Source organism: Anser anser (assembly GCF_964211835.1).
Source record: "Anser anser genome assembly, chromosome: Z".
Classification (NCBI taxonomy): domain Eukaryota; kingdom Metazoa; phylum Chordata; class Aves; order Anseriformes; family Anatidae; genus Anser; species Anser anser.
The window spans coordinates 36,867,790-36,892,280 of record NC_139723.1 but is presented as its reverse complement, the minus strand read 5'-3'; the positions used below and the strand labels follow the sequence as shown (position 1 = coordinate 36,892,280).

The window sequence follows — 24,491 nt, the reverse complement described above, 5'->3', positions numbered from 1 at the left end:
AAATATATATATATATATATATATGTAGCCCTGTATCTTTATATAGGTTAGAATCACTTGTTAGAAACATTTTTCTTCCTAAAAATATTTTTGAACTATTTTTTTTCCTATGATAATTTTAGGGTGACCTGAATGGATGGTTCCTGGGAAACCTAAGAAAATTTAATGTTTATGAAGATTCAAGCAGTCACCCACCTATGTTTTAAATAACATAGACACAGTTCTGATTAGTCTGTTTAAGAAAAAAAAACAGTGGTAGACAGAGGTTTCCATTTTTAGGGGAATAAAAGTACTTAGAGGTAGGGAAATAAGAGACTGAGAAGCCTGTGGTTCTTTAGAGAGGTCAGATAGAAAGGGACTTGGTAGATGTGTGCAAAATGCTAGAAGGCCATGGAAGAGTGAAAACACAGAGGTACTGTCTACTTTTCTAACAGAATAGGATAATCAATGAAATTAAAAAGTAATGACACAGCATAATTAACTTATTGATGCAGATGTGATATGCTTAGGTAGGTTGGAAGAAAGGACTAGCCATTTTAATGTCCAGTAAAAACATCAGCATTTTTCAGGTAAAATAAAATTTTAAAGATCTAAATATGTTTCTGTCAGAATATAAGCAATTAGAAAAAAATTCTTCCCAGGTCAGTTTATTAATTGCTACTCTAAACTTCCCCATGCTCAATCCTGACACTGGCCACTCTTAGAGGCTACATTTTCAGGCAGCGTTTGCATTTTCTTACTTCATACAATGCTTTTGGTTCTAGGAAAATATCTCTGTTCAGAGGCAGGTGGTGGCTGCTTGGTTAAGAAAAGAAGGGAATTAGCAAAGGAAGCATGACCTCTGATGATCTTGCTCAGATAGCCACTGGGACCATAAGCCAGTCATTTTATAATGAAACAGTTCAGAGATCTTTTATCGTGACTGCATTGGCACAACACCATTGGCAATGCAAAAGTGCCTATCAGGTATCTTTATAAATTCTGGAAAACTAAATTGGCAGCTCAAAATCTGACTCAAATGATGGTAGGCATGTTCAAAAGAGAATCTGTACTTTTGATTTTATTCTCCCTTGATAAAAGTTGCATAAAACTTGAGCTGTACAGATACCAACATGCTCCTGTTTTGATCATTTAACCAGTTCATATCTTGAAGACATCCTGTAAACAGTTCATCTAGACCAAGAGGGAGAACTACTGCTGTAACTAGAGTCATTTCTATCCCATGTGTCACATTGTAAAACTCCTGTTTTATCCAGTTTCAAAAATAGCTACTTCAGTTGTGTCAAAAAACATATGGCAAGCATCACCCCCACACATTGCAGCCTATTGTCATCGCCCATTTATGTCAAAGGGAATTAATATCATAGACACTCCTTAATCTTTCAGAATGGGCTGGAAGGAAATGCAGTAGAAATACTTCCCTGCAGCTGTCTCTGCATATCCTCTAATTGTGAGGGAATCTGGTTATCCTTTATCAACTAGAACATCAATATGCAAAAATCTCTAGATTTGCTTTTTTGCATTGCTGAATGTTTCCTGTTATCTCTTTATTCTGATAGCACACAATAGTTTTACCGTGTATGGTATGATCTTTTAAAATAATTTTTAGTGTTTTTGTTTGTTTGTTTGTTTTTGTTTTAAGTAGGAGTGATAACTGATTCTTCATTGCTTTTGTCCTCCTGGTCGACCCCATAATTACAAATGTCACAACATCATTCTTTGTATGACAAGCTACCTCATGTAACAAAGACACATCTTGGAACAGAACATACTTCCATTCTATCATTGTATTGATAGATTTACAAGTGAAATTTCAAATTCCTATCTAATAACTTCTCCTAAAGTTATTGATAGTATATTGTTTTATATTCCTTATCTTCTTTTGTTTCTGTCTTTCATTTTGGCCTTCGTCCAGTAATATAGTTTGTGTTTTAGCAGGTTGAAAGGTATCAGATTCCAGATGATAATATTCAGTATTCAGTAGTGCTCTAGGCCACTGCATTTTAAAAATTTCTTTAATGACTTGTAGTGTATTGAAATACACATGTATAATATATATATTTAATTTACATAGCTAGATCACCAACTTAGCAAATCACGGAAGTATGTATTTATCTCATTTGCTGTTCCATGAAGCACTGAAAAGAGTACTCAGCATTAAAGTTGTCCAGATCCACTATGGTCAAGCAGCTTGTTTAATCACTATATGAAAGAGAGGTAGATTGCTACAAGAGATCCCTGTTGAAAAATTATTTTGCAATTTGGCACATGGAAAAATAAGGTAAACGAATGGTAGCTAAAGAGGAGTTTCAGAGTTCTGGATTGAAATATTTCATGTTTCACCAGACATGTTTAAATGTTTTTACTGGAGTCGTTTATTTAGATATTCTTTTTTGTAAGAAAATGTATTTAATAGAAACTGAAAATAGAATTGATGAATGATGCTTACATTGAAATTCCCTGGATTTATTTTTTTAGCATTTGAGCCTAATTGTGAGCCATAGTCAGTGGACTCCATATAAGATTCTTTTAAGATTCACACAGGGTTTTTGTATTTAATCCTACAGCTTTTGTTCTTCAGATAAACATATACTGGCACATGCAACAGAACTGTCCATCCATGGGCATTGTTGTTAGTTCATTATTTTAGGAGAACTCCTGGTACATTTTAAATTATAAATACAACTATTAAAGTAAATTATAAAGTAAATTATACACAACATACTTTGTGTGAAGGGGAATACAAACTTCAGAAATATGATATACAAAACAAAATTTTTTTCAAAAGTCCTATATATGTTAGAACATGGATTCAACCATTACTTTGCTAACTTGCAACTATTCTATTTAGTTAGGCTGTTAATGTACCAATTTTGTTGTTCCAGTAGGAGAGCAGGTGTTTTCTTGTTTTACCAAATCAAATAAGTAAATGCCAAATATGGCAGTGCTTGTCACTCTGCTCATTCCTTGGCTCACTGTCAAGAGGTTGATGAAGTGTAGATGTCTCTGGCATTTGGCAACTATATACAAATAAATGGTCTTGTCAATTTATGAAAGATTACTGTGGTGTCTTAGTACTAAAGTGTAGGCATTTTAAAATATATAGAAGACCTTATAAAGGTGTTTGATTATTGATATGATTACCTGAAAACTTAGCAGCACTGTGTAAAAACTATGACTTTCATGTCATAATCTGAACATTTTGCATACATTCACATATTGTGCTTAACCCAGCTATTGCATTACTCAGATTTCTGATATTTATTTTTTTTTTCCAATGGAAAAATAAAATGTATCCATTTGTTCCCAAAGAAAAGGAATGACATTTAGCAAATACACTAGTCTGATGTTAAAATATTATATACCATAATGATTTTCCCACTAAGGATAATGAAATTAGAAAATAACTACATATTAAAACTGTTCTGTAAACTATGAATACTTTGCATAATTTTGCATTTCTGGATAAAATTACTCTTTCTGTAAATAATGTTCTTTTTGTGGATTAATGAAGATTCATTTAAGATAACTGATTAACAAATATGATTCACTGAGAATTCTACAGTACAAAATTTGTTTTTTGTTTATTCACTATTCACAGGAAGGAAAGGACAGGGCCAAAGGCAGAAAGTTTAGAAATCCAGGACAAAAAGTTATGGTTCATAATACATTTTAAATTTTTGCAGCTGTTGCTGTCCCTCTTTCTGTACTATCCAGATGTACCAAAACCCACGTTTTTAATCTGGCAAACATCACAGTGAACATTAAACACAATTGAAGACACTCTTGATTTCTTCACCTGCATTTTGACTTGGATGCAGGTCAAATTTCAGAACTATTTTTTACCAGTGGAGTCATACTGCAGATATTAGGAAGAACACAATACTGAGATAAAACAGATTCTGCTGGCTAATTTTTCCATTATTCTGTTGTGAGATTGTTTCAGTTCTAACTTGCATTTATGTTGTGCTGCTTTTTTAATCTGATTAATAAAAATGGACTACTACTGAGTTACATAACTTTTTTTTTTCCATAAAAAAAAAGGTCAAAAATTATTATCAGTATGTTTATGTTAATCATACCGTCTCTGTGATAATACAGTGACCTCTGTGCAAGCCCTTGTCAGGTTTGCACACTAGGTTTGTAGTAGATTCTTTTTTGCTTTGTTCTGAATCTGGTTCATGGGTCTGAAAATTGGTATCAACAGCTTTATTTTCCTAAGATTTATTTTCTGAATTTGAACTAGTTTTTCTTCTAAACAATAACTTTGCAAAAATAACTGTAGAGTTTCATCACAATACACTAATCAAACCATACCCTGGTAATTCATAGATACTATGGGTAAATAGAGAAAAGAAAATATCAGCCCTTTTGCATTAAAACTTTGCCTAGGAAATGGGATCTGAAAAAAATCTGTTTTGCATTTATTATTCAGGAAAGTCGGGGGTTATTTACTTATCACAGAATCACAGAATTGTAGGGGTTGGAAGGGACCTCAAGAGATCATCGGGTCCAACCCCCCTGCCAAAGCAGGTTGCCTGAAGCAGGTTGCCCAGGTAGGCGTTCAGACAGGCCTTGAATATCTCCAGAGACGGAGACTCCACAACCTCCCTGGGCAGCCTGTTCCAGTGCTCAGTCACCCTCACCGTGAAGAAGTTCTTTCGCATGTTGGTGCGGAACTTCCTGTGCTCCATCTTGTGGCCATTGCCCCTTGTCCTGTCCCCACAAACCACTGAAACTTATATCTATTATATATCTGTCTTAATTATGACTGTTAGCCTGATTAAGGTCATACAGTAGTAGAAAATTATAATAGAATCATAGAATGGCTCAGGTTGGAAAGGACCTTAAAGATCACCTAACTCCAACCCCCCTGCAATAGACAGCAATGCCACCCACCAGATCAGGATGGCCAAGGCCCCATCCAGCCTGGCCTTGAACACTTCCAGGGATGGGGCATCCACAGCTTCTCTGGGCAACCTGTACCAGTGCCTTGCTACCCTTACAGTGAAGAATTTCCTCCTGTCTAGTCTAAATCTGTCCTCTTTTAGTTTAAGACCATTCCCCCTTGTCCTATCATCATCTACCCGAGTAGAGAGTCCTTCTCCATCATTTTATAAGACCCCTTTTAAGTATTGAAAGGCCGCAATGAGGTCTCCACGGAGCTTTCTCTTCTCCAGGCTGAACATCCCCAGCTCTTTCAGCCTTTCTTCATAGGAGAGGTGCTCCAGCCCTCTGATCATCTTTGTAGCACTCTTTTGGACTAGCTCTAACAGGTCCACATCTTTCTTGTGCTGGGGGCCCCAAACCTGGACGCAGTACTCCAAGTGGGGCCTCACAAGGGCAGAGCAGAGGGGGACAATCACCACCCTCAACCTGCTGGTCTCTCCTCTTTTGATGCAGCCCAGGATGCAGTTGGCCTTCTGGGCTGCAAGCATGCACTGCTGGCTCATGTTGAGCCTTTCGTCTACCAGAACCCTCAAGTCCCCTGTCTCCACAGGGCTGCTTACAGTGAGCAGCCTTCTCCCTGTCTGTACTCCTGTATGGGATTGCCCCAACCCAGGTGCAACACCTTGCACTTGGACTTGTTGAACCTCATGCAGTTCACATGGGCCCACTTCTCCAGCCTGTCCAGGTCCCTTTGGATGGCATTTCTTCCTTCTTTGGTATGGACTGCACCACTGAGCTTGGTGTCATCTGCAAACTTGCTGAGGGTGCACATATATATTTGGCAAAAATGTTATAAGCAATGTAGGTAATTGGCTGTCAGTCATTTCTTATCTTCTTAATTTCACAAAAGAAATGCTGTACTTAGATTTTTCATGTCTGGTAAAGGTGGTGTCTGGTAAATTAACAAAGGCGTATTATCACATTTGTCAAATTATTGTCAAAAGATTCAAGGGTCCAAATGATCTTCAGAGAACTAAATCAAACAGACACTTTCTCAGAGGTATTTTTGCTTGGGAAAAGAAGCAGAGGAAATTCTTTCCCAGTAGAATAATAGAATCATTAAGGTTGGAAAAGACCTTCAAGATCATCTGGTCCAACCATCACTCTACTACCAATGTCACCCACTAAACCATGTCCCTAAGCACCACGTCCAACCTTTCCTTGAACACCCCCAGGGATGGTGACTCCACCACTTCCCTGGACAACCTGTTCCAATGCCTGACCACTCTTTCTGAGAATAAATTTCTCGTAATTTCTAACCTAAACCTCCCCTGGTGCACTTTGAGGCCATTCCCTCTAGTCCTATCACTACTTTTCTGTGAGAAGAGGCCAACCCCCAGCTCCCCACACCTTCCTTTCAGGTAGTTGTAGAGAGCAATAAGGTCTCCCCTGAGCTTCTTCTTCTCCAGCCTAAACAACCCCAGTTCCCTCTGCCCCTCCTCATAGGACTTGTGTTCCAGGCCCTTCACCAGCTTCGTAGCCCTTCTCTGGACACACTCCAGGGCCTTGATGTCCTTCTTGTAGTGAGAGGCCCAAAACTGAACACAGTACTCGAGGTGCAGCCTCACCAGAGCAGAGTACAGGGGGATGATCACCTCCCTGGTTCTGCTGGCTACACTATTCCTGATACAAGCCAGGATGCCATAGTCCTTCTTGGACACCTGGGCACACTGCCGGCTCGTGTTCAGGCAAGTGTCGATCAACACCCCCAGATCCTTTTCCTCTGCACAGCTTTCAAGCCACTCTGCCCAAAGCCTGTAGCACTGCATGGGGTTGTTGTGACCAAAGTGCAGTCTTTCTTTCCAGCTCTTTCCCTGTCAGGGTTAAGACTGTTTCATTTCTTCCTTCTCTCTCCAACTCGTTCAGTAAAGCCAGGTCTCTCTTTTGCTCCCCACCACCATGCATACAAACCCACAAGCATACACATAACTTCTAACAAAGCCATTCTATGCCTATACATTTACTGCTTGTATTCCTCATTTCTCCTTATGGGTAGTCTGTTGTACACTGCAGACCTAGTCTGAGTGAATTATCCAAAGACAGCAACAAAACAGTCTCTCCCAGAACTTCCACTTGAACTTCCTCCAAGTGCCAACACCCTACATCTTAACTTTGGCAATGTACCTTCTCCTGTTCTTATTGAAACACTTGGAACTTCCCTATCCTAAGTATTCAAAACATTGGATTAACTACTCAAGTTAAAGGTTAACTCTGAGAGTCCTTTAGTTTTGCAATCCCATTCTCTGAGGAAATTCCTTTATTTTACTGAACAGAAGCCTCAGTTCAAATGAAGTGAATGCATCCATTCAGCTGAGGTGCCTTGGCTTCCCAGAGCCAGCCTGAAATTGGTGGAGAGACCTAAGCACTTCTAGAAGGCAACTGGTCTGAATCATTCCATAGAGGGTCCTGCCTCCTTCTATTAGCTTTGAAGAGAAGATAGGCTAGCTAAATTCTTAATTTAGGCATCAGTAAAGTATGTAAAATTAAGTAGATGGTATTCAAACACAAGATGTATGAATGCTAGGAATGATACCTGCATGAAGACTCTGGATTTTAGAGACTATAAGGCAAAGATAGGAGAATACATCTTCCTGTTGCACAGGTTATGGGAAGAGAGCTGTTTTAAACCTACTACTAGAGAATAAAACCTTTGCCTGTGTATTCAGTGTGTCTAGATTTCTTGACTCTTTTCCTCTCTTGAAAGGAAGCAGTAGATTTATAGAACTGACTTCCAATTGCTGAAGAAGACCTAGAGAAGTAAATATGACTAAAAAAAAATCAGTGGACAAAGATAGTACGAACATTAACTGGAGCAGGGAGGGGTGAGGAAGGAAAACAGATTTTGAGAAGGCGTGTAATCGTTACCTTGGAGCAAGAGAAATTGACTGCACTAGTGACATTCATGACATATGTTTGTCTAATCTGTTAATAAAACCTGCAGCAGTAGACTTCTCACCAGTTCTTTCTTCAGGTGTTTAACTAGCTTTGACGCTGTGCATTTGGAGAGCTCATCTGAGCAGATGTTTCTATCTGCCCTACGCTCTCACCACATAGTTCTCCTGTTCCTCGCATGAAAGCTTCATTGTTAGTGTTTGCTCTGCCTTTTCATATCTAGACAATCTTTCACCTAGCCAGGGCAGGTGTAATGTCGGGCTTATTCAGTGCCAAAGGTAGCAGATACATGTTCCTGGATCAGTCTTTACATTCTTATCCAACTTGTCAATATGTACGTAATATGTTTTTATGGAATTTTTTTTTATCTGTACCACGAGTTGCAACATGTAAATGTTTGTGTCTGCCGTGCGTGTATGCTGTTCAAGGACATTTTTGAAAAACAGGATAAGACTTATTAACAGGCTATCCCCTAGTCACAACAGGAGATAGCAATGAATTTAATAATATAAATTGTAATGGTTTTGAGTAAGTACTGTAATTTTTAAGATACGTAGTTTTATCACAGCAATGTTGCATTTTCTGAAGAGATCATTCTACAGCTTTTTCAGGATTAAATTATTGTCATTCTTACTTACGTCTTCTTAATTTTCAAAATGTATATTTTCTATTGATAACACCCATGGGAAAATAGGTACTTAATTGTTTGTCTTCCTCCCCTTGAGTGTAGAAGGAGATGGGGGCTTATGTTTGAGCTTCTGTAATATGGAATAGCTGTAATATTCTTAGTTGTTCTCGAACTGGGCAGAAAATTTACACACCCGTCTCCCTTTTTTTGCTTTAGCTAATTAAGTAGAGCTGAAGAGGTAAAACAAAAGCAGACCTGAACTCCTGTCAGAACTTTCCGAAATTCAATAGTTGTTATCAAAACATTGCGTAAACATTATAAGTTCGCAGTTACAGGTTTTGTTTCAGACCCTGATTACACTTGAATTGTTTCCGAATGATCAAAACACAAATTAATACATACCTAATAAGAAAGCTCACTTTATGTTATCTACACTCTAGTCTAATCTCAAGACATTTACAATAACTGCGATAAATATCCCTTTGAACTGAACCTAGCCTACTTCTGAAGGATTACAGAACACTGAAGTCTATGAAAGCACTAAATACAACTGCTCTCAAATTAATTAGTCTTCCATATTTCTTGAGAATCACAAATGATTTCCCAAAACTTAGAGGACAACACCTTGTACATCCACATTGGCATTACTTATCTGTTATGGGAGAGTAGCAGTTTGTGGTACTTTATTGAGAGTAGACAATCTAAAAAAAGGAGGACTTACTGTCTTAATGAGGCTGGATAGAACAGAGGGTTTTTCTTACACTGTCCAAAGCAGGCATCTATTAATAGAAATTAGAGCCTGGAATATATCCTCTAGTGTAGCCATAAGCAATTCAAAAACATAATTAACAAATAGCCAACGGATGTCATTTGCTTTTTAGGCTATTAAAACCAAAAGGCTATTGTTACGGCTACGAAGTACTTCGATAACTTGCACTTTGGGGAATACAAGATTTTCCTCAGAGTTTGAAATATGCTGGTTATCAAGTCTCAGTGGAAATTAGATTAAAACATCATCATCTATATTGTCAAAAGTTAGAAATCTGTATCAGACAAAACAGATTTTAGTGTACCTCTCAGCATGGACTGGACTGAAATATTATTTTTATTCTTTTTTAATTTTAAATCTAAATCCAATCTTTGTGAGTTGTTGATAGAAAAATTGATTAATTTCAGTAGAGCAACATCAAACTAAGTGCTGAAAGAGTAAAGTTGTTAATTTTAAAATGTTCTATCAATAAAATCCCAAGAGTGAAAATAGCACAGTTCTGTTTAATTTATGGCATTTCTGTTCAGGAGAAATAAAATTCTGTGTCAGAAGATGAAGAGTAGCTTTGAGCAAAACATTTGAACTTATATTTTTAATGCATATTTAAGTTTTGCTAAATAGAAATAGAATTACTTGGTGCCAAAATGTTGACACATTCTAAAGCATTTTCTTTTACAGGAGGATAAATTACAATCTACAAAAACACTTACTTTAACAATAAGAAAGCCATAGGCAATGTCATCTTTCCCACACATTCATGAACTGATAAGTACTTCCACATTTATTTTCACCTCTGGAGTGTTAACTTGTTTTCTGCTAAAAATGTTAAAAATGGAACAAGCTATCACACATATAAACAAACCATTTACAGATACCTGTCAGGCAGGACTGTTAAGACTTTATATGCATTCTGCTGGGTTTTGAACATTGGGTTAGATTTGCTGTATTGGTACGATACAAATATGAATGCTTTGCTTGGCGTATCGTGATGAATTCTGATATACTTCAGCAGAGCTCAGAGTTACATATCTAAGAGAAATGTAATACAAATATTTTCATGAATTGGTATAATTTACAATGCAGGAATATCTTTTCTGTATGTCCAACTTCTCTAAAGCAGAAAAATGAATTTTGAGGTTTTATTTTTTATATTTTTCCTACATGTGTGAATATATTTATAGAATTAATAAGTTACATTTTAATTATCAGACACTAAAATATGATGATAATTGTGTGGGATTTTGCATATTAATATGAGAACACTGTATAGCTTCACAAGAATTTTCCTTTAATACAAAATGTTTAAATCTCTTCTAATACAACATTCATAAAATATTGTGTGACCATAACGTAATGGAAATGTATATTCCAGGATGTGCGAACTCTTGTGTCAACTGAACATTATTCTGTGAGCCAGTAATTAAACATTTACAAAGGGAGACAAAAGAATGTACCTTAGGGTGGGATCCTTGAAGCTGTGTTTGTAGAAATACTAAGGGTACCAAACTATTCAGGAGACATTCAGTCGTGATCAAGTTAGAAACAACACTCATATTTTGATAGCAGTATTGACAATAAAATGGTGCTACTTCAAGCAACCACTGTATGGCTCCTGCCAAAGGCCTTAGAGCCATGCACCCTTAAAAGGTTCCCTTGCTGCCAGTTGCCAGTATCAACATTTCTGTACCTATGCACCTATCTTTGCTTTACAAGCACCATGACTCTAATCTCACTACATGCTCATGAGGCTGGACCACCCAAATTCTCACAACCCTACGGATAGGTGAAGGAGAAGCAGAAGCAAGTATCTGAACATTTGCATGAGGATGAGTAAACAATTTTTTCATTCCTGTTGCAGCAGCCCTTCCCAGGAGGATCACTCTAGTGCTAATATGAACAAGGTGGATCTGCAGAATCAATTCACAGAAGAAGTTGCTGAGCAATTTTAAACTCCCAGCTTACTTGGATTATGCTGACATTGCACCTGTGTTGGATGGAATGGTTCCAGTCATTTTGAGTTTGTCCCAGTCTTCATATCAGTTTAGTTCCACATCTGGAAACTCTCTCTTATTTGAGCATAAACAGGTTTGTGTATTAGTAAAGTGCTTGCAGGCCAACATATAGGAGGTGCAACATTATGAGAACAGTTTTGAAGAGTACACAATGCTTGTTTGTCTTACTGGCTGCAAACAGGACAACACACACTTCAGAGCCTCCAAAAGAACTTACGATATAAGGCACTATAGAAATAACAATACAAAACTCTACATATGTAACTGAGGCCCTGTTCATGTTTACTCTAGTCATTACTGTAAGAAACAAAATTAACAAAAAGATGAAGAGAGGCTGACATGCAAGTTGTAATAGCAATTTCAAAGTTCATTCTCATCTTAATCCAGCACACTTTAGAATTACTCAGGTGACTGCTATCATTTGTTTTTCTACCTTTTTGTATTTAGAAAACACTGATGGCTCTAAAAAGCTTCTTAGAACCAAACTTCAGGTAGTCCTAAGGCCCCTGAAGGGAATTATTTAATTAGCTGAAGATGTACCATTCCTTAAATCAGTTTTCCTGATGTTATGAACCATACATCAAAATGTTCACAAAGGTTAGATCCTGAAGAAAATGTGCTACAGAACAGGAAGGGGGCAAAAGGAAAGAGTTCTGGGAATTTAAAGGCAGATGACAGTAGTTTCAGATGGATTTAATTTGAATCTTGGCCAGATGGGATGTGGCTGATGTGCAGCTGAGACTCATGATAATCTAGTTCCTGGAAGAGATGAGGATTAGGATTACCGAGGAATTTTCTGTCTATCTTATATGGCCATGAAATAGTCTTTTATGGGAGCCACAGCTGCACTATGCACAAGCAGTACACGAGCCACAGGCACGCTTCCCACTTCCCTTATCATCGTCACTCTTACAACATGGCTGCTTAACTATTACTTAACAGAAACATGAGAAGAGACAGTTCCCTAGTAGGTGAGAGACAGCAGGGGACTCATGCAAAAAAACCTTGGAATTTAAGGAATATGTGGGAGGAAGCCAGTATGAACAAATGATAGGTAGGGTTTTTTAGCAGGTTCAAACTAAGCTACTTGAATGATTACTACCAACAGGAAAGGATCAAAAGCTGATTATCTTGGGACGCAGGCCTATCAGCTGGCTGAATCAGATTAGTCATAAGCTTCTCTTCTTAATAAAGTTTTTCTTTTGAGCTCATGCTCACTTTATCTTCTAGAAGTCCATTCCTCTGAGAACTAACTCTTCCAAGCAGTATGTTGGAACCTCATCTTCCAGTGAGATGCTGAAGATACCAGTGCCTGCAGGACCACCTGGAGTTTGTGGTGCAGGATCGGGCTACCCTTATTCTAGGCTACAGCCTAGAATATAAATACATGGATTTAGAAAACAGTGTTTGGGCATTGTGGCTTAGTTTTTCAATAAAAGCCCAAAGTCCATACCTGCACTCAGGTAGATTAACTGCCAACATACTACCTGCTTGTATTTCGAATTTTGAAAAACATAGAAGTGCCTGCATATATAATTACTCACCTTTCTGTTTTGCAGGATGTACTGATGTACAAAACATCTGTAAAAATCTATCTAGTGTCCAGTGCCATCCCACTTAATACTTCTCTGTGAGATGTGGCCATATGTACCTGACACACATATTAATGTTATTCCTTTGGGCCTACTTCCAAATTCTGAAAGTATGACATGGGAAACAAACAAGAGACTAACTTGAAACAAATCTGCAAATGTTTCATGTTACACACATCCTCCAATTAGCTTTCCTTCCCATGATATTCTAGACAAAAATAACACATATAAGACAATATGTAAATTGAAAATAATTGCAAGTGAAAACTCATTAATGGTGAAAAGCAAGAAGGGGGAAAGTTACAGGTCAAGAACAGATGCATAGTGCACCAATTTTCAGTGCTCTCTCAGCCTTTTCTATGGCATCTAAACCCTACGTATGTTGGAATAGATGTTCTATTTTAAAACACTAAGTAAATATTAAACTTCTACATTCTCTGTCTTATTGTTTGCATTCTTTGACACTTGGCTGCAACTTGGTGCAACTTTCTCAGATGAAGTCACTTTTTAGCAAGATGGCAGATAAATCTGAAGTAACACAGTCAAAACTTGTAAAGACATTTAGGAAATGTCCTTTTCATGTGCTTCTCACTAAGAGCACTTTTAGAGATCAAGTGATTCTAGCATTCTTCCAACTACAAGAAAAAAAACCACATTGCACTTTCTGGATCTGCTAAGCTTAAGTAATCAAATTCTCTTTCTCTCTCTCATGTTTTTGTTTTCTTTCGTTTTGTTTCTCTACAGAAAATGGAGAAATCTGTGGCAAGCATACGCTTTATGATGGACTTAAAGGCTGTACTACTGAACTCATTGCTGAGGCTCTTCCTGATTCATGCTCTTTGTCAGCCATTTTCTAAAGAGACATGGTGGCGAAGCTTTCTTTCCTTCATAAGTATATGGTTTACTTATTGGTTACTATGCTTTTATTTTATTGCCTTAGCATGGTCATGATTCAAAGTCATGATCAAATGGATATTTGTTTTTTTCGTTATTGGTAAGAGATAAATTCTTTCAGTTAATGTTTTGTGAAAAAAAAAAAGGAAAAAAAAAGGAAAAAAAAAGGAAAAAAAAGTGTGAACTATGGAGGTAAGAAAAACCACGTCTTACATTGATTTGGGGATATCTCTGGGAATTCCATATATGCATTCAGGGTTCCCTTAAATATACACTGCATTTAAGGCACAAGATATTAATAGTGTTTTGTAATTGTCATCAGTTCAATTTTGAGGTAAAAAGCTAAACCTAGAAACTAGGAAAAATATTAAAAAAAAAAAAAAAGGAACAGCAGATTGTGAACAAGTAGTCTTTGTTTCTAGATTTACTACTGTCTTTGAGGGTAGCCTCAAATAATCATTTATGTGAAAGCTTCCAAAAGCATCCCCTGATTCTGCAAAGTCAATAAAAGGTATATAGGGACTGACCTTCCTATGATGACAATCTAGGATACTGTGCACTTCAGTAAGAGTATCAGAATTCAGTACAGGACAATTTAAATGGTATTTAAATTTAAAATTAAAATCCCCAATAAGCTCCACCATTAAACAGAGCTTTAAAAAAATATATATCTTGTAATCCCCATTTTAGCTCTCTTGCCAATATATGCAAAATTGTCCTAATACAGACCATAAATAAAAATTATGAAGTCAGTTAGCATGTTCTGAACATCTTCTGGATAACAATGGAATTAATGGCAAATATTTTTAAGGAACAGTGTTTAGTCACAATGTTTTTTGAGAGATCACAAAAGCTATTCACTTACAGACTGATTTATGTTAATTGCTGCATAACACTGATAATACAATATTATGCTTATGAATGAGGTTTACCATCCAATAATTAACTTCAGCAAAAATGAGGTGATAATTCAATTACTACACAAAAGTTCATTTTTTGATAGATTTTATTGTATTAAGCACATCTTGTGTTTTGCATCAAGGCAAGAGTAATAATATCAATAAACCAGATAGGCATAGTTGAGTTCAGTTAACATTATTTTTCCTGTCTATACCTATAGCAAGACTGTGCACATTTATATGAATATTATAAATAATATTAATATACCACTGATACAATTAGTTTCTCTGAACTTCCAAAACACTTGCTATCACTGAGTTCTAACCACATACTTGAACACTAAGCTACTATAAATTTTACAACTTGCAGTTTGAAAACATTGCCTCTTCTGTAATGCAGAAAACCAGTGTGCTAAATTTTGTAAGTGATTCAGTCTACCAAACAATTCCAACGAAAAATAAAGTGTCTTCCTCTGTTAGTAGAAATTGCCAAAAATCAGTAACAAATTTCGCTCCTGTCCATGAATGCCATTAATATCTTCCAGGGAATAAATACCATGGCTTGCTTTTTTCTATTCTTCATAAATATTTATAAATTATTCTCATATCTGATTGCTTTGTGTTTGTCTGCAAGAACTTTATGGCATCAACAATTACAAAGACATCTAATCTATTCTCACTTGGAAGTAAGAGAGAAGAATAACTTAAGTTTTTGTTAACAGTCTCTAGGGTGGGATTTATTACCCCTAACTTTAGCCATCTAAATTTAAACATCAATTTTAAATTGTCTAATCTCATACTATGAGAATGGAGAGAGAGATTTACGCCTAGGGTATGATTCATGCCACCTTAAGACAGAAATCTAAGATAGGTGGTAAGTGCTTTTCTTTCCACTTAGTAGAGGAGGAATCTAGATGATGAATTTATACAAGACATCTAACTTTCAAACAGGTAAAATTATTTGAAAGAAATCCAAAGGAAGTTCTTTCAAAGAAATATACTCCAGAGCAGGAAAGGCAGAGAAAAAAATAGCAGGGAATCCAGGAAAATTATTATTACCTGATTATTAAACTACAAAACTAAAGCAATAAAAAAAAATCTTAAACTATCCTTGAGAAAAGAAGAAATATTAAAATTCCTTTCCAGCTTTCTCTAATAAATGCTCTGGTTTCAGTGTCTAACACTGAAGTGTTTCAAGGAACCATGATTCATCATCACTATGATTGCTTTACTGTATTTCATATACTTATGCTTAGTTTGACTTTTACACCTATTCAGTCAGTGGCTAGAGACATGATTTAGTCAACTGCTATCAGCCATCTGCTTTGGACTTCTGGCCTCCATGGAAGAGTGACCATGCTGGAAAAGGATTCAGACAAGGCTAAAAAATTCTGCATTGCTTGGAAAAAGAGCCAAGTCAGGTGTTGAAGGGTGACAGGACTGACACTGAAGCTCAGTGCTGGAACTAAAGGAAAAAAAAGGATGTAGTGATACTGCCTCAGTTCACTTTTTGACAAAAACATTCATAAAATCTACCAAGCTGGTACCTCTGGCACAGAAGTGGTTAAGATAACAGTAAAAGCAAAGTATCCTTTGAAAAAAATAAAATTAGCTTGTCTCACTTCTTTTATATATTCTCAGTTCCTAACTTCAGAGGCATTCCAAAGAGGCTTTTGGATGTAGACAGACTCCCCATGATTTCTTCTGCTTGTTTCCTGCCTGTGACTTTTTCTAAGATCCTGGCTTGTACTCTGCTATCCTCCTACAGTTCCTTATGGCACTGTCTCAGTGCTATCCAAAAATACATGTGCTCCATAAAGAAGCTGCCTATTTGCTTGGAACTGATATTGGCATCCTGAGTCTTGTTAGATTGTACCTTCAATTCATTAAATTTCCTTCCAGAACAATACTTTTCTAATGTAACAATCCAGTTTCAATGAGTCATTTGGCTAGATGCTTCAACCCAAAGCATGCCAAATTACAGGGTTCCGCTAGAACTAAATGTCTGCGTAATCTGTATGTTTTTTCCCTCCATCTATGAATTGTTACACATGGACACTCTTTGCCCAGTGAAACTACAAGAAAACTACTTCACAGCTATGCTAAGGGTGTGAACATACACAGGGCTACATAGCATATTCAAAATCATAGTCCTGGTGTTTGTGTGTAGCTTGCACTAGACTGCACCTCCTACTGCCAATGTTTTATAAAGTGCAACAGGGTTGACCAAGGATGCACAGATATTGAATTTGGATTTATAGAAGAGTTTTAAACTTTTTGTGTTTTCTTAAGTTTCACACACTATTCTCTTTTCCCCTCAGCATTATGTGTGCATACAAGCACACTAACACCTTTATTACATAACTGTTCAATAATGCTCCTGCTTCACAGGAAAGATGCATCTCATTCGCACACCTTATGCAAACAAGATGCGAATTGTTACACAAGTGAGGACACGCAATGTGAAGTTTGGAAAGGCTATTGAGGTGAAGTTGACATGGCCCTTCCCCGGGCCAAAGAGTGAAACCCTCCCTTTGGCTTGTTTTTCTCTGTTTCTGACTGACAAGACATTGCTACTTCATCACTTGTGGGGAAGAGCTGCACCGTGAGAAACAGCACCCAATGCAGGTTCAAGGCTGTGTTGAACACTACCACACATACTTTTAGGTAAGGGAATTCAATGCTGACTGGATAGTTTGTAAAGAGCTGACCCAAATGATGTTACTCATAAGAATACACATATGGGTTAACTTACAGTCCTGTGAACCTTGGTGCTTGCCCTCACCTTTGCCCCAGTGTGAATACAGCTGTAGAAAAGCAAGCTGTTCTGCAAGCAATGGAATGAATGAACTGTGGCTGATGTTTGTTTTACATTTTTAAAAAGATATGTATTCTTTCAGCTAGAGACTTCACACAGCTGGGGCATAGAAGCAGTTTGTCTCAGGTGCAGATTTGCAGAATAAATCACATTTATTTTTTTTTTCCCCAGCTGGGGTTTTTCTCATTTAAACAGCCCATTCACAAAGCCTTTGAGAAATTAGTGATTCAAAGACCTCTGCTTACTGCTACATTTTTGCTGAAGGTATTGGGGTGGAGAGAGAGGCAGAGAATGTGATCATGTTTTGACAGGAGGCTGGACTGTGGTAATTCCAGAACCTCATTTTTATTTAATACCTAAATGACAGAAGCTGAAAACAAATTGTATTCCCAGATTTTCAGGCACAGAAAGACTTTAATCTTTAATTGGAGTAAAAAAGCATTATTCTCTAGAAGAGCACTAAAGTGAAAAAACACTGTCTCAGGCATCAGTAGACTTGTAAACTATGAAAATTAGCTCAGGCTAGATACCTAGCAATTAACACATCTATAGAGAGACGAGACGTCTTTACCAGAAAGCTGCTTAAGTTCATTATTCTAAGGAAGTTTATATTTGCAGCAGAAGACATGCTACAAAGCTGCAACTTGAATTAAGTCACCTTTATATTAATTTCAGTGAATGTATTTCTTGAAAGAAAAGAGGAAGTATACTGAAGTAAGAGTGGAGAATAAACAGAGCAGGTAAGATGCTGACAGATGCATTTCCCTATTCCTTCACTGTTCCCCCTCCCCCCATCTATCTCTGGTGCTTTTCTTGTAACGCTCCTCACTGCAGGGCAGTTTAGGAGTGTTTTGGCAGGGAACAGTCTGCTTATTCTCCCTGGAGACTGCGCAGAGATCATAAATCCTCCCTGGAGTTCTTAACCCTTATATGTAACTGACAGCTTTAATCCTCTAGGTTACTAAATTTGAGGAAGAAGTAGTGCCAGCATGTAGGAAAAAGGCACATGTGTTCAAATCAATGGGTAGCCAGCCACGCGCTTTTACATATTGTTACTTAATGCAGTTTGGGAGCAGAAATCTGTTACCCGCTTTGCATGGGATGTGTCAGTTTAAGACATGCTAGTACTGCAACTAAAACTGGTGATAGAAATAGGTCACCAAACTTTCTTTTGTAATGGAATTGCTTGTTCCGGTCACATTAGTTACTTCCACCCACTTTTCCCTAAAATTCTATTATAGTCCTTCCCCTCTATCCCCCCTTCCGTCTTACTCTTGGCCCAACTGGCACCACTGTCAGGCCTTCTACTGTTAGAGTTAAGAGGGAGCCAGGTCCCCATAATAATTATTACAGCAAAGTGATAGAAGAATGTTTGTTTATTTATTTATTTATTTATTTTTGCAGAAAAAGGGAGATGACAGACCTCTTAAGCCAATCAAGTCAATTATTTAGACAATAAGAACATTCTCTCTGACCCTTTTTCCAGCTGGCCAAATAAACTATAAGAGAGAAAACCTACCGTTACTAACCTTACCTCTCACACGTCTTCCAGTAACACTTCTCTTTTACACAGCACTGTTCCACATATAGCTCAGAGCATTTTAAAGCATGAGCAAACATCCTGCACATAAAACAGAGAAAATAAGTTACATGTTTCAAGTGACATATAATTTTATTGCTACAGTTCGGGAAATATTGATGTCTTGTGTCTTCTTGTCGCACCAGTCCAAAGCTACAAGAATCATTTCTGAAAGATACCGGAATGCTGACGTACAATGCTTGGGGTTTTTCCACCGTTTTAGCATGCTTGGCATTAGTGTTAGACTGACTGCATGATTCTGAAGATGACAGAACATTGTCTTTTTTTGGTTTACAGGGTTTTTCCTTCTCTTTTACATAAGGATTGCTTTCACAGCACTGATTGCTTAAGGCAAGTGCTATCTAAATGTGTTTGACTGTATGCAGTCATCAGAGGCATGTTTGGCAACTTTCTGTCAGAATCCAATAAATATACAGCAATTAAAAGAGAGATTATAAGAATCTAGTAGGCGGGCAAACAAGTTTCTAAAAAGGGCAATTACCACATAAAAATATTTGCCAGCATAATTTTTAAAAGAATCCAGCAGTTTATAAACTGCTGTGATGCTCCACTGTCTGTTAGACATGATAAAAGCCCCTTTTATTCTGAGTTCAGAACTGGAAACATGAAAATTTGTACAGTGGTGATAAGGCAGATTATCAGATGTGTCCCAGTATTCCCCTTCAACACATTCTGAATTATCAACAAAACAAATCCATACATCGTGACATTTAAACTTAGCTCAAAGTCCTTCAGTGACAAGCTAGACTGGGATATGGTAGCTCCCAGTTAGAGGGCAATAAGTGGTACTGTTATACAGCTTGCCCTCTTAGGTGCTATACAGATCAGGTAACCATCAGATGATTCCATGTGGAGGGCTTATCCATGGTGTGCACAGGGGAAACATGCAAATAAGGTCTCTATTCGTGATTTTACAAAAATTTTACAAAAATTGACCATAAGTTGGTCTACAGAAACTTTCCCAAGAACACTAATGGATCATAGTGTTCTCCAGCTTTGGTCTAAAAAACTTAAATGATGCCTTTTTAGTGTCATGCAACATCTGGTACAGCTGTAGGTCATTTATACTGAATGTCTGTTGAGTTCCCAGAGTTCATTCAGCTTGATTCTGTGTAACTCTACCCACTTTTGTGGGAAGTCACTGATGGGAAATTGCCATGCAGGTCCAATTGTATCTCCATGACAGCTCTTAGATGTACAAAGTACTTTTGAGAATATTTCATTTGTACTCTTAAAACAACTTAAAACAGAAGTTGAATTCCAGTCTATAGAACCATGCGCCAGAATGGCAGTCATGACCTATGAGTTTCTTAGTATTAACAGTAATTTATGTATTTTTAGGAAGGTGCATCCATCTGCTTTCAGGATTTTAAACTATTACTAGAAAAACAGTAGAAAATGGTGTATTATTTACTATTTGTAATTAAGTTCTTGTAAATGAAAACATCAGAATGTCAAACTAACTTTTCAGAAAATGGGTAGGATATTTAAGATATATATGTATTTTAGAAAGGGCGGTCTTTTCCAGGTTGCATGTGGGAGGTTTTGGATGTTATCCAGGATGACTCAGTTTGTCTGGCTTTTCTGAGTCTGTGACAACCAAAGTGACGTAAACATGAATTACAATCATAACATGCCAGTGCTGCTTTTTAAGGTCTCCACTGTGCCTTACAGCATTTATTCTCCCTTTCACAGCACAAGTGGCCTTAAGACACTATTTCTCACTTTATCAAACAGCTTACTGCTGTAAGTCTAAAGCCAGCAAGCTCTTCTATACATTGACAAAAGCAATACACGCAAATACATCAATCCTATTTCTTGTCCTAGAATACAAGCACCCCAGTTCATTGAGTTTTTGAAGGTTCATACATTGTTGTCAGCTCTTGAAGACCTTTTATTTTCAAAACTCTTTGGTAAATTCTTTTCCATACATGTAACCAGAATGAGAGGGCAAAAAGCATGAGAAGTATTCCAAACCACATACACTGCTTAAGTTGCTCCAGAAAAAAGCAAGAGCAAAGTAAGACTATTGCTTCTGGCTCTCAAGATTGACCACAGGAAGTTCTGTGAACAAAACTGTTAGTCCACAATATTAATATTTCCAGTTTCTATAACTTGGTGCTATTAGATTATTAGATTCTTTTTTCATACACTGTTCTTAGGCTTCTGCACCATGAGACATCTGACACTGGCACTGACATCACGGAGTAGCTGTCTCTTTAACATCATAATTATTCCATCTGAACAGTGACCACGACAAATTAAATGCCTTCATCTCACTTCACTGAACAATTTGGAATTTAGTTCCTGAAAATTAAAATGTAAGCACAGAATTTTCTAAAAACAAACAATCAATCAAACAAAACAAAACAAAACAAAAAAGAAGAGTTAACTAATCAATTCCCACTCAGTCTTTTAAGGTATTACTAAAATACAAAGAGGCTTAGGTTGAAAATTGGGTTCCTTTGTAATTATTGTAAGTCTCACAAATTATATAGCCAATGGAAATGGTCCATCTAAGGGAACTAAACTATGAAGCTCAGGGAGCGAAAACGTAAAACTATTAAATTATTTTATGAAGCAGTACATCCACATCCCAGTTGCAACAAACCGATCTTATACTTGTTGATGCCAGCAATGACTGTGTTTCAGGTCTGTGCTATAACAAACACTTACATGGAACTAAGGTGCCCTTTAAAACACAAAATTCAACCTCACCCTTCCTCCCTCCCCGTTCAAGGATAGGCCTTTTGTTTCGGGCAGGGACTTTGCTGGGGTACTCCCTAGATTGGAAGGAAACTGCAGTTTGTTTTTGGAACTTTTGCCTTGAAATCTCTCTGTCCTTCCCCAGCTCCCTTTCCTCCTTCTCAGTTCTGTGCTTTTAACGAAGTAAGTTCAAAAGGCTGGTGGCTGACTGTTTCTGAAACAGGTGGCATGTAAGATAAAGGCCTGACACTTTTTTTTTCCTGTTCTGGTATGCCTTATATCAGCAGTTAGTAGCATGCCTCAAGTCAGATATGCAACTGCTTTTAATATTTCAGATTAAAAAATTCTGTGATGATCTTTTTTGTATAAGGACTTCAAAGGAATGTAAAAGAAACATATAACTGTTCAGCACATGTGAAATGTGAGTTTAAGACATCAGATGGGATTTTCAGTAAGTTCATTAAGATGTTAACAGAGAAGGGCTTTATATCTTTTCAACACCCTGCATATACTCAACATCAGGAACCCAGTTCCCCATTAGTTAGAGAAAAATATTTTTAACTGTATGTCCAATTCAACCTCAAAATAATGTCAAGTAAAACAAATGTTCCTACTGTTGTAAAGCTTTGTAGGATGCCATAGAAAGGATACTCTTTGGAGAGGAATTTGAAACACACACACAGAGTAAAAATGGTACATTAACTTGCAGAGCATCTGATGGTTACGTTACTACACCCACTGCAGGGGGAAGGAGGAGCTGGCTGCAGTAGGCTACTGCTCAGCTCTGCAGGAGCCTGTGCTTCAGTACACTGGTGCACCACGAAAAGACATGCTAGAGGAGAGTGCAGAAATTTGTAGGGCAATGCACCATCATCCAAATGCACTGCCACAAAAAATTATGTAGCATTCATTTTTGTAGCCAAGTATACATCAAATAAGCCGGTGGGTGATTCGTGTAGCAAGTCAGGAGTACTTCCCAACTGGTATCTCACTAGCAATTTCATTTTTACTTCAAAAAAAAATTTTTCCTACTTAGAGAACAAAAATTTAGAAGAAAAGCACTGAAAATGGGAATAAAAATAGAAGAGATAAGACTTAGAAGAAGGAGGAACTGAAAAACAAGACCAAGGAACTCAATAGAACAAAATAAAGTACCATGTTATGCTAACACGCTGTGGCTCTGGAGCATCCCAAACACAGTGGGACCCCAGATTAACAGCCCATTCGACAGGTGCCCCTGCCAGTGTTATCACCATGTTCAGGGATGTCACTGAAGAGCCCTCCGTTTTGGAAATGAGGGCAACATTTTGTAAATGAGGCCAACACATCTTGAGTATCTCGAGATCCTGTGCAGTTCATACTTATGTTATATACTGTAGTACACCTCATGGAACAGGAAGAATTAAAACCAAAGATAAAGAAGGTTTTTTTTTTTTTTTTTTTTTTTGTAAAAGCATTTTCTGATTTTCATTCCAGAACACCGTGCTTATTTTCATACAAATTAACTTTTCTCATTTTTCCTTTCTGTTTGCAACTGAGTGTAGCAGAATAGGTAATTCCCAAGCTATAAAAATATGAAAATTGGAGGAAAAAATCCAAATTACCTGTTTTTCTTTTCAAAATGTTCTTCTCTCTGGAAAAACTATAAATGGAAACAAGAAAAAAAAAAAAAAAGGAAAGAAAAAAAAGAAAGCCCTAAATACTAGACTGCATTGTCTTCAGTGGGGGAAAAAGAACAACAGGATGGAACAGACAGAAGAAAATAGACAGAAAATATACATAAAATCTTGTTTTGAGTTTATTTTCAAAAGTATCCCATTGTCAATAAAAAAAAGTTTTTGTCAAACCATCTGATTTCTGTAAAACTACCAAAATCAAACTTCCTTATTTTCCTCATTCCTATTTTTGATCATCTTTCCTCTCTATTTATCACGGTAGCACATATTCTACAAATGCACAAAACCCCATCCTGTCACATCCATTTCATGATACTTGAAAGAGAGGTTAGATGTCAGCTGTGAATCAGAACGTTCAGGGATGTCCTTCTCTCCCTTTCTGAACACCAACGGGACAGCTTGATTCATAGGGGACTGTTTATTAATTGCAAGTGACTGGCTGCCCGGGTGTACCTCGCTCAGATGCTTGCCATCTATTATGTCCTCTGTAATGAAACTCACAGTGCTGATACTTAGAAAGTTAATATGGCCATGCAATGAAGCCATTGATTCCCATCCAAGAACCTCATCAACTGGACACATTCTCTTCAACTGTGTGGTCTCATGAATTAATTAATGCAATTCAAGACTTTTGTGTGTTGAGAGTGTGCTAAAGCCAAACATTTTGAACCATAACAGATGATTAGCGCTACTGATCTAGGGCATGTTTAACCCAGCGTTTCATTGCTGAAAGTAAATACCACTTTTAATCATTTCCTGTACTGGGGGTCAAGAAAAATAACACATTTCCTTTTCTGAGTCCAGAGTATCCTAATTTAAAAAGCACAAAGCCTCGTAGTCCTGAGAGATGAAAACATAATAAAACATGAAGCCCCATCTCTTGTGAATCATGGATTCTATTTACATTGCTGTTTTAATTTTGTGGGAAATTCATGTTGCCTGAGCTACTTTCTCCTTAAATGGGCAGAAGGCCAAAGAGAACCTAAGGGATTTTCACTTCTTCTATTTTTTTTATATTTTTACCAGCTGCGCAGATTTGCCTAGTTTACCTTGTA

The 24,491-nt window shown here is 37.2% G+C and overlaps 1 protein-coding gene across 7 annotated transcripts in view; it reads right to left on the bottom strand.

The window, feature by feature from the left end:
- Window positions 1–24,491, bottom strand: part of LOC310890323 (uncharacterized protein) — a 42,221-nt gene that overhangs the window by 9,985 nt on the left and 7,745 nt on the right. For 3 of the 7 annotated variants that reach the window (XR_014577175.1, XR_014577177.1, XM_083819191.1), the window contains exon 2: window positions 18,989–19,075. Coding sequence is in view for 3 of the 7 variants with exons in the window: in XM_083819191.1 (XP_083675317.1) it covers window positions 18,989–19,075 (87 nt within the window). In the remaining 4 variants the exon portion in view is untranslated. Of the gene's footprint in view, window positions 1–9,192; window positions 12,011–12,493; window positions 12,624–18,988; window positions 19,076–24,491 lie in introns of those variants that run through there. The other 4 variants (XM_083819190.1, XR_014577176.1, XR_014577178.1 and 1 more) reach the window with 4 other exon arrangements.